At 38.5% G+C, this 11,712-nt stretch overlaps 1 protein-coding gene across 6 annotated transcripts in view; it reads right to left on the reverse strand.

Moving 5' to 3' along the window:
* Positions 1 to 11,712, reverse strand: part of HECW1 (HECT, C2 and WW domain containing E3 ubiquitin protein ligase 1) — a 426,246-nt gene that overhangs the window by 245,178 nt on the left and 169,356 nt on the right. For all 6 annotated transcript variants that reach the window (XM_012720822.1, XM_004676647.2, XM_012720820.1 and 3 more), the window contains one exon: positions 10,543 to 10,867. In XM_012720822.1, the coding sequence (XP_012576276.1) occupies positions 10,543 to 10,867 (325 nt within the window). The remainder of the gene's footprint in view (positions 1 to 10,542; positions 10,868 to 11,712) is intronic.

Here is an 11,712-nt window from a genome sequence, read left to right on the forward strand (position 1 = left end):
TGAATAAATAAATAAATCTTTAAAAAAAATTCCCAATACCTATTCACTCATTAACCATCACCATAGTCCCTTGTGCTCTTTTCGCCACTGGTTTGATCCATCTCCCCCCTTCCCCTGCAGAATTTCTCTGATTTATATTTGCCTGCTAATTTTGTTTTATTATAATTATTATTATATTTTCCTGATCCCTTATTTGGTTCCCCATAATCATACCTCCTATTAGAGAAATCAGCTGATATTTTTCTTTTCCTTCAGACTTATTTCACTGAGAATAATCCCTTCCTGCCCCATCCATAGTGCTGTGAATGGCATGAGTTTCTCATATTTTATCCCTGAATATTATTCCATTCTGATATGTATTTATATACCTCACAATTTCATGATTTAGTTATCTGTTTTCAGGCATTTGGGTTGTTTTCATATCTTACCTATTGTAAATAGTGCTTCAATAAACCTAGGGGTGCAGTTACCCACTTGAATTAATATTTTTCTTTTCTTTGGGTAGAGTCCTACAAGTGAAAATGCTGGATCATACGGTAACTCCATTTTTAGTAGTTTAAAGAAGCTCTGCACAGCTTTGCATCCCCACAAGCAGTGCAGGGATTACCTTTTCTCCACATCTTCCCCAACATTGTGGTTGCCAGTTTGCTTTTAGTATGTGCCATCCTCACTGTTGTAAGATGGGATCTCATAGTTTTAATTTGTGTTTCCCTATAGGTGATGTTGAACATGTTTTTCATATACCTGTTGGCCATTTGAATTTCCTCCTTGGAGAAATGTCTTTTAAGTTCTTCTGCCCATTTTTTGACTGGTTTGTTTACACTGTTTTTGTTGAGTCCTGTGAGTGAGCTCTTTGTAATCAGACCCTTATCAGTTGTATGGGGTGCAAAACTTTTCTCCCAATGAGTGGGGAGTTTTGGTTAATATCTCTTTTGCTGTACAGAGATTTATAGTTTGATGTAATCCCAGTTGTTCATATTTTCCTTCCAGAGGTGCAGGGGTGGTGAGAGGATTCTCCAGAGACAGAGTGAGGAGCAGAACAGGCATATGGATGAAGTACACTGCTGAGGGGAGCGGCAGGTGAGACAGAAGTCTGCTGTACCATGTGGGTCAGCTCTCTGGTGGGGGATCAAACTCATGCTAAAGTGGCTGTGACTAGCTTCACAGTGCTGTACTTTATCCCCTTGTGCCACCAGGAAGGGCACATTTTTCCTTCATTTTCTTTGCTTTGGGAGATGAGTCTTTAAAAACACTATGAGATGTATGACATGTAGTGTTTTGTCTATAATTTTGGAGTCATTATAAATGGGATTGTACTCCTTATGTCACTGTCTTCTGATACATTGTTTGCAAGTGGAAAATTTTGTGTGTTGATTTTGTACCTTGTCACTATACTATGTTCATTTATTATTCCTGGTAGTTTCTTGGTAGATCTTTTTGGTTTCTCTAATTAGCATGTCATTTGCAAATTGTGGAAGTTTTATTTCTCTTCCAGTTTGGTTTTCATTTATGTCTTTTACTTACCTAATTTTTTCAGCTAAGACTTCCAATACGAGTTGAATAATAGCAATGACAATGAACATCCTTGTCTCATTGTGATTTTAGTTAGAATGCTTTCAGTGCTTTATCCTTTAATATGATTTTGCCATATATGAGTTTTATGTTTAAATAAGCTTTATTGACTCCTATTTTTGAATGTGCTTATCATAAATTGACCCTCTGGTGCCCAGTTTTCAGTATATATTGAGATGTTCATGTAGTTTATTTTTTTTTTTAGGATTTATTTATTTATGTGTACAAGAAATGGGGTACAGGCCAGACGTTCAGGGGATGAGAGTATTCACCAGAGACAGAGTGGGGAACAGGACAGGCAGATACACTGAAATACACTGCTAAGGGGAGCAGTGGAAGAGACAGGAGAGGGCTGCTACACCATGTGGGTCAGCTCCCTGCCCAGGGATTGAACTCATGCTGTGCTTAACCCTATCCCTGAGGTGAAGTGTTGGGTCCCAGCCGGGATGAGCCTCCCCAACCACCCCCAGAGCTTAAGCACAAGATCATAACAGGAAGAAAAACATCCTGTTTTGTCTGCCACCTGTGTGAGTTGATCAGCCTGTGAGCGGCTGGTCAATATCTGCCCTGATCGCAGTGAGGCATGTGAAGGAGACTTCCTTGGCCCCCAGGCCAACACCCTGGTACTAAGGATATAAAAGGGAGGCTGGAGGGAAAAATAAAGAGACATTTTGCTGCAACCATCTCTGTAAGCTGCTTCTTCAACCTCGACGTCCCCTGCTCAGACTCGTATCCCTGCCGTGCGGGCGCAGCAGTGAAGCCTTCTTGATTGGGTAGAGTGATCCTCTTCATATGTTGCTGCATTTGGTTTAGCAGGATTTTTGCATCTTTATTCATCAGAGACATTGTCTATAACTTTTTTTTTTTACTGCCTTTAGTTTTGGAATCAGGGTGATACTGACCTTATAGAATGTGCTGGAGACTAGTTGTCCCTCTTGACAGTTTTTAACTTTTGAGTAGGATAATATTAGGGTTCTTTGAATGGTAGAACTCACTGGAGAAGCTCTCTGGTCATAGGATTTTGTTCTTAGATAGACTTTTAAATTCCTCTTTCAATTCTGATTCAATCTTAGGAAGTTGTCTGGGTCTAAACATTTATCCATTTCTTCCTGCTTCTCCACTTTGCTTGCATAGACTTCTGTAATAGGTTCTCTTTTTAAAATAGTTTATTTTTTCATACAAGAACTGGGATGTAGGCCAGAGGTGAGGCAGGTGAGAGGACTCACTAGAGAGAGAATGGGGAGCAGAATACACAGATCTACTGAAATACACTACTGAGAGGGGCAGGGACAAAACAGGAGAAGTCTGCTGCACTATGTGGGTCAGCTCCCTGTCCTGGGGTAGAACTCAGGCTGCTGTGGAGTGCTATTAGAGTAGTAGAGCTGAGACTTAACACCAAAGCCACCAGGGAGGACTCTTTAATAGGTTTTTAGGAACCTACACACCTATGTATTTAAAACTTACCTTTGGTTTCACTGACCCTTTGGACAGTTTTTTGTTTTCAATTCCTTTTTTCTGCCCTGGTTTTTAAAATTTCTTTTGTCCTACTGCTTTTTGGATCATTTTAGTCTTGTTTTGCTAGTTTCTTCAGCTTTACAGTTAGATTGTTAATTTGCAATTTTTCTTGGTTTTTATCTGGGCACAGATAGCCATAAGCTTTCAACACAATAATGCTTTTAGAGCATCCTATAGGGTCTGGTAATTTGTGTCTTCACTTTATTAGTTTCTATTTAATTTTTGATCTCCTCCTTGATTTCTTCATTTTCCAAGGTTGTTTGCAGTCATCTTATTTATTCTGTATATGTTTTTGCTTATTTCAGGTTTCTTTTTGTAGCATTATTGTCCATGAGCTTGAAATAATGTCTATTTTTCTATATATTCTGAAAATATTTTAGGTCCTAGTATATGACCTATTCTTGAGGATGCTCCATGTGCACTGCAGAAGGATATATATTTATTTTTCAGATGAAAAGCTCCATAAATAGCCAATAAATCCATCTGTTCTAATACTTCACTTAAGGCCTTTATTTCCTCAGGATCTAGCCCTTCATGTTAGTAGTGTGTTGAGGTATCTGACAATGCTTGTATAGCTGTCGATATGTTGTTTTAACTTGTTGATATATTTATTATGTAGCTAAGAACACCTATATTAAGTGTATAAATATTAATTACAATTATATATTTTGTTTTGTTGATAATTATACAGTTACCATCTTTTCTCCCTGGCTTTTATAGTTGAAACTAGTTTTTCTGATGAGAAAAAAAATTTCATTCTTTCCCCTTTGCATTGTCATGATGTATAATCTTACTCAGTCCTTCTTCATTTTGTTATCTTTCTGTATTTAGTGAGTCTCTTGTAAACAAACTATCAATGGTTGAAACTTCTAGTCTATGCTTTTTCACTGCTGAAAATTGACTATTCACGTTTTGGGTTATTATTGATATGAAATGCTTATTATCAATAATTTTGCATTTTTGTGGTTTATTTTTTTTAATATTTATTTATTTATTCATATAGAACTGGGGTACAGGCCAGAGATGCGGAGGGTGAGAGGATTCACCAGAGACAGAGAAGGGAGCAGAACAGGCAGATCGATGAAGTACACTGCTGAGAGGAGCAGCGGGCGGGTCAGGAAAGCTCTGTCGCGCCATGTGGTCACCTCCTGGGCAGGGGGGGGGGGATTGAACTCATGCAGAAGTGGCTTAAGCTTCCCAGTGCAGTGCTTTAACCCGCTGCGCCACCAGGGAGGGCCTTGTGGTTTATTTTTTTTTCCTTCTGACTTTCTGGATCACTCACCTTAGTATTTCTTTCAATTTCTTAGTTTCTTCAACTTGGATCTCTACTGTAGGTATTGGCTAAGTGGCTTCCACAGGGGGGAGTTTACTTAAATCACTATATATCGCTCTTTTTTTTAAAGATTTATTTATTTATGCATACAGAACTAGGGTACAGGCAGAACTAGGGTACAGGTCAGAGGTACATGGATGGTGAGAAGATTCACCAACGACAGAGTGGGGAGCAGAGTACACACTGCTAAGGGGAGCAGCAGGCAAGACAGGAGAAGTCTGCTTGGCCACGTGGTTCACCTTGGGTCAGGAATCAAACTTGCATTGCAGCGGCTGTGGCTAGCTTGCAGTGCTATGCTTTAACCCTCTGAGCCATCAGGGAGTGCTAAATCCCTCTCTCTTTTTAAGTCCTTTTTTATCTGGAGTCTGCTCTCCAATATTTAACTATACAGGTTCTGACCATTTCTTCCTCTCCATTAATGATTTGTTGTTGACTCATTGTATTCTTGCTCAAGTTTCTTGTCATATTGCTATCGGCATCTTACTCTAGAATTTTTGTTACATTTTTTTCTTTATTTGTAAAACTCCCTCAGCATTTCTTGAAGGGCTGGTTTAGTGGTGGTAAACTCCACGAGCTTCTGTTTCTGAAAAACCTTTATCTTCATACTTGAATGGCGAACTTGTGGGCTAGAGTATTCTTGACTGTCAATTACTGTCTTTTAACACTGTGAAAACTCCCTCTCCCTTCCTGCAAAGTGGCTGGGCAGAAGTAGGGGAAAGTCTAATTTGTAAGTTATTTTTTTCCTTGCTTCTTGAAAAAATTATTTTTATCTCTAATTTTTCATAATTTCACAATGATATTTCTACTTGTAGGTCTTTTTCACACATAAAAATGGGTATTCTCTTGGTTTCCTGGACATTCATATTTAATTTATTGTTTAGGTTGAGCAAATTCTCAGTTACTATCATTTTTTAAAAAGGTCTCTGCTCCCATATTTCTTTTTGCCTTCTGAGCTCCCAATTATTCTTGTTTCCTCTTCTAATTGATTTTAATTTTGTTCCCATATAGTTTCCTAATTTATCTTTTGGCTTCATTCTCCTATTCTAAATATGTGTTTTGTTAATTTGAGTCCTCTATTTCTGAAATGATTTCTTCTGCTCATTTAATTCTAAAATACTGTCCACATTGCATTCTTTGTTTCCTTTATATATATATGTATTCACCTTTTTGGCAAAGAACTCTCTTTGTTCTGATCTTCTTTCTAAGATCTTGAACCTGTCTATCTGCCTTTAACTGATCTACTGGTAGCTCACTTAGTGTTGTTAGTATTGCTGTTTTGAAGTTCTTATGATAGAGCCTCTTTTACTGTATCCTTTATATTTGTCCCAGGACTTCTTTTCTTCTTATTTTGCCATTCCATTTGTGTTCAGAAGTTCCTAATTTCTGGCACATGTACTTCCTCATTTTATACTTTGTGTGTGTGTGCGTGTGTTTGGGGTGCTATAGATTTAGTTTAGGTTGCTTATTGTCTTAATTTACCTCGGCATGTAGTGGGGACAGGGAGAGAATGTGGGGTTTTAATATTCAATCTCAGCCGAGGATTGAATTTGGTCACCTCTACCTTCCCCCTCTTCTTTCTTTCCCTGCAAGCTGTATATTGTGCTTAGGTTGTTAACGTTCTACCAACCCTCCCTGTTGTTTTTTTCCTGCCATGGGTCATGATCTATGAAGCTTGAATCTCCTGGTGGGGGTCAAAGTCATCCTTGGCAGACAGTTACTACTGTGCCCACGTTTGGAGGTGGGTGCGCGCTGCTTTGCTGCTATGGTCAAAAGCAGTGGCCATTGCCACTCCAACCCTGCCCCTGCTGCTGCTCTTGTGAGGCTCCAATATCTGAACATTGTTTTTGTTTGTTTATTCTTTTTTCCCTCAGTAAATTCATGAGTTATCTCACAAGTCTTCCCTGCTTTGGGGATTTTATTTTTTAATTCGAACTGGCTCAGCATAATGTCTGCTATAGATGGGGAAAAAGGAAACCTCAGTGCCCATGCCAAAGACAGAGTTCCCAATTTCCAAGGTCTGCATGCACAGAGCTCATACGTCCCTAAGTCAGGTCTGTGTCCACGTGTGCCAACACAATTCCTTCAAGGAATTTCACAATGCCCCCATTGTGTCTAGGTTGTTCAGATGGCTAAGATAGCTAATCTCCCAGTCAGGCTCCCCTTCAGTTGCTCCTGATTCTTCCCCTCAGCATTCACCAACCTTAGCTTGAGAGCTCTGTGGCTAGACAGGGGGGAGCATCTGGATCATCCTATGAGTAAATACTGTGTTTTTATTCTTATTTTTAGAGAAGAAAGTGATACCAGTCTCTCTATTCTGACATGTTATGTGTGGAGTCCCTAGTTTTGCAAATTTTAAGCATGGTATGTCTCTTTACATGTTCAGTTATATTTTCACAATAGTACTTGTGTATTTCATGTTTAAGCAGTTTTCAAAGAGCTGCTTTCAAAATGGATAGTTAAAAATTTTGATAATCCTAAAGAGTGCACTGAGATATTGAATAACATTTTAATTTTGGAATGTGAAATAAAGAGGTGAAAATATGTGATAAATACTTTGTCATTAATTTACAATCCTAATGGCTAAAATTATTAATTGTATCCTTCATTTTCTGTATAATAATGCAGTTATTGGTGCAAGTAAGTTATGCACACATCCGTATCTTTACCTAAGTATAGGGCACACAATTAGATGTTACTTGCAAAGTCAAGTAATTTTTAATGAATAAATATTGAAAAACTGTTTCCTAAATACACTGATTTTTAGCAAATCTGTCTCTATGTACTTGATTTTGGTAAAATTATAAACTTCTTCCCCTTTACTGGCATTTGAAAATCTCTTTCCAGGTATCTCTGATTTGGTAAGAAGATCTTGCCTATAATGTACAGCTAAAACATGGATAGACTAACTAAAACCTGAGAATTAGGGTAATTTGTCATGATGTATATGGTGAACAGAGCTGCCTGACAAATGAAATCAAGATATGATATATTGATCAGCTGGCATGAAAACACTGTCTCATTTCAATGCCTTTCAATGATCCTGGGAAGGATCATTTTTTCCCCTCCATTTTGAAGATAAGGATCTTTTTTTTTTTTTAAGATTTATTTATTTATTCATACAGTACATGCCAGAGATACGGAGGGTGAGAGTATTCACCAGAGACAGAGCAGGGAGCAGAACAGGCAGATCGACGAAGTACACTGCTGAGGGGAGCAGCGGGCAGGCCAGGAGAGGTCTGCCACAACATATGGATCTCCTCCGGGCAGGGGCAGGCAGGGATCAAACTCATGCAGAAGTGGCTTTAGCTTCTTAGTGCTGTGCTTTAACCTGCTGCGCCACCAGGGAGGGCCCTTGAAGATAAGGATCTTAAAGCTATGATGTCAATAGCTGGCAGAGCCAGATATCCAGCCAGTCATAGAGTATGTTTTCAAACCAAGTGAAACTCCATGCCACAAGGAGGGAACCAATTGTCATTTTTATCTAATTCACATACCACTCCATAAATGAGAGCAGCCAAACCTGATTTCACTTTTGTAATAATGGTAATGCTAATATGGCCTTACCACTGGGTCACTATGGTGCTGACAAAGGATAGCATTAGTGACTTCGTGACAGTGTCAATGAGCAGGGCAACACATATAAATCTCTCTCCACATTAGGATAGCTCACTGTTGGATACCAGAAGAAAGGTAATGATTGCCTGGAGAACTCAAGAGGTCAAATGAGGCGTAAATCACTATAAACCAGGTCTCTCTCAGACATTTAGATAGTCTACTGATGTGGAATGGCCTATCCATGATGTTCTGCCAGAATGTACTGAAATGTTCCCAGAGCCAATGGGGTCTGCCATCAGGGAAGGTAATTTAATGGTCGTGGGAATCACTGAATTGCCATTTCTCATCTGTGAAACAACAGATTCAATGAAATCAACCTAAAATTTTAGGCCTTAGATCTATGAATTATCTTCAACAAGGCACTGTAAAACTCATAGATACTAAGGACTACAAATGATAAATTTTTAAGATTAACATATTATTTTGGATTTTGCAATTTTTTTGAAATGCTGTACCACTAAAAATGTTGGTATTTTGCATCAAATAACCTCACAATTATATCACTTATATATGTCACTTATTAAAAGAAGTTAATTTTTAAATTAAATTCTAAGATGTTTACTTTTGATTCTGTCAAAACATCTTGTTAACAGAGCTAATTTAATATTTATAGTTTCATGACACTTGATACTGCTACCACTCCTTCCTTTCTTTGAAATCCTCTGTCATCTTTAATGCAGTCTGCCAGTTTTTGTCCTACTTCTATTACTTCCCCATCTCCTTTTTTAAGCTCCTCCTTAGAAAGCTGTTCCTCCAAGCATCTTTCCTTGCTGGAGGCTTCTGGTGTTCTCTACACACAATCCATGAGAGACTTTATCTAATCCCACAAAATCAATGACCCAAATCTACACCCCCAGCCTGGTTCCAGGGCAGAGCTCCAGACCCATCTGTTCCTTTACCAAGGGTAACTGTCTCAGGCGTCCTAGTTTCCTTTCATGAATGTTCCTCTTTCAACTATTCTTTAATTTGAGGATTAAATGGCATTTTCACTCATCACTGTAGAAAGATATAGCCGTAAAGAGCTGATTCAACCTTATGCTTGTTTTCAACAGCTAATTATTTAAGATGCTAAGCACGTAACATTCATAATCGAGACAGGGGCTGGCTGCGAAAGGCTCTGGCAAAACTGAGGGATGCAGTTCAGTCTAAACTCTAGCTGATTAGCACAAAGTATAATTACAAGTTCATTCTGTCAAAATTAAGGCTTCTATTAAAGGAGCTAGAAATTCGATTTCAATGTGAGATTACTATTTAAAAAAAGGTTGATACCTGTTCTAATTTAGAAAAACATGAACTAAACAAAATATTCTTGGTAGGCTGTTATGTTATAAGCTCTGTTCTAAATCAGTGATATCCAAGTACTTTGATTCCAGAGCTATATTTTAAGCAAATTAAACTTTGCCTGTTTAGAAGTTCAATTTAGAGAGTGGCCACTATCTGCTTAAAAATGCGAAATATTATGCTCCCTCATCATTAAAATAGTTTGTGTATTATAAATCCACCAAACAGCTGATTATAAAACCTTCAAAAGAACTAAAAATATTCTGCTGATAACTTACAGTAAGTTCTCCTTTATTCTACCAGAAACATGGTGAAGGCTGTAAAATATTCCTAACAATTCATTATGTATAATCAGTGATGAAAGGCCTAGCATTGTGTGTCTGACTGTAAATGGTTCAATTCATTGGAAGTCCCAGTGTCTGTTGAACTTGGTGCTGACTCTAGCAAAAGCCCAGCAAATACACCTTGGTTTGATGATGGATTTACCACTATAAATACATCAATTTCCACCACATCTGATCATATCATTCAAAATAAATGCAATACATTTTTCATGCAATTTTATTTTCTTAATTTTAAGTTTATGAGACTTATTTCCTCTTGCACCAGGGATTTATGCAGTCATTTTCCTTTTAGCCATCACACAGTTGCTTAGCCTGCAGTGTGCTTCCTCCTACTCCGTGGTACCATTGCATCTTTTTAATACAAAGCAGTAAGTATTTTGAAAGAACAAATGAAAAGAGCCAAATTATGTTGGAAACAAAAGTGAAATTACCTCCATCTATGTCAATATGGGTTGTATAGAAAGTGCTGCTTTGGTTTTATAAACACATGGGTTTAAAAACAGGCATTTGATGTTAACTCATGAGTAATATTAACTTGTGAGTTTGCACAGCTGCAAATAGTAGGGAAGATTGTGTTCAAGCATACCTGGCACTGCTATCTCGACTTTTTTCACATTGTTTAGCAAAGCGTTAGCCTTCAGTGTGTTCAATTTGGTATATAACACGTTTGATTGCATACTTTAACAAAATTACAGGATTGTGTACTTTAACAAAATTACAGGATTTATTGAAATATCAAATAATTCAACACTAAATAGTTCAACATAAAGGATATGAGGAAGTGAATCATAAATAATACACACGTTGAACACCCATACCACGAACCTAACACACGTAGCACGCAGCACATTGTTAGCCCAGGCTAAGTGCTGTTCAACTCACCAATGAGATACATTCCGATCCAATCTCCAGCATCTACTTCCTCCTTTATATCCCAGTGGATCACCAGATCCTGTGAGTGCCCTATGGAATAGTAGGAGCTGCTGACCATGAGAGTGGAGCGGCTGTCTGAGGTGACTAGGTCAGTGTCACTGGTAGAGCGAGGGATGGTGACAGTGCCATGGGGGCCGGTCCTGATGGCCATGCTGTGAAACTGGCTGGGGTTGTAGCTGTGGCGCAGGGGCTCTTTGCACCGCCGTCGGTTCTGAGAGTTTCTAGATGGAGACGCCATGGCAGCCAGGCCTAGAAACCTGTTCTGGTACAGATTCTGTGGAGGCAAACAAACAATCAGTGGCCAGAGGACTGCTAGCTATAGGCTCCTGTTTTCACAGGAAACAAAAAAGGTGCTGGGAGAAATGAACTGGGCTGAGTAGCCTTCTGAGGATGGGCGCAATAGCTCTGGGTTCACAAAGGAAAGAGAAAAGTAAGAGCAACCTCTAACAGGCCATGCATTTCCATTCTCTGCTGGAGTCTGCCTTCTATTGCTCACGCCAGCCAAAGCACAATTTCTTCAGTTTCCTAAAACCAATTCAGCTGGATCCAGTGTTATCCTTCAGGATAAATGATGGTTAGGATAGCTGAACATCTTCATGATTCAGGATCCTACACAGTCTAGAATTAAGAGTGGTCTCTGGGAGAGGCTGTCGTTCCCCCTTCATTTATAGCACTCTGGTTCTTCACAGTATCCCTGGGTCAACTAAAATTTCAATTAAGGATCTTAGGTACACTAGTAATCGTCAAATACCACAATTTTCAATAAAATCCAAAATCAAAGGACTATGTCTCTATCAGGCTCAGTGTTTTTACAGAAAATATTGCATCTGATGAGAATAAATATGTGTTATGTATTGTTTATAACATTAAGCAGTGAAAATAAACTGAGCTGCTTCAGAGCAATAACCTGATGTCTTTTGACACAGAGCTTTTAAACTTGGGAAGAAGGCAGCATATATAATGTATAAGAGATTCTATTTTGAAGCAAGCAAGCATGATTCGGGCTGCATCAATGGATACCAAAATTGGTTTTAAGTGTACAATTTTGAGGTTCCTGGTTCTAAAAGTACATACTGTTCTACATAATGTAGAACAAGGTTTAAAAATGTGTTTTAAGGA

Source organism: Condylura cristata, unplaced genomic scaffold, assembly GCF_000260355.1.
Source record: "Condylura cristata isolate star-nosed mole 26May11 unplaced genomic scaffold, ConCri1.0 scaffold00005, whole genome shotgun sequence".
NCBI classification, from domain to species: domain Eukaryota; kingdom Metazoa; phylum Chordata; class Mammalia; order Eulipotyphla; family Talpidae; genus Condylura; species Condylura cristata.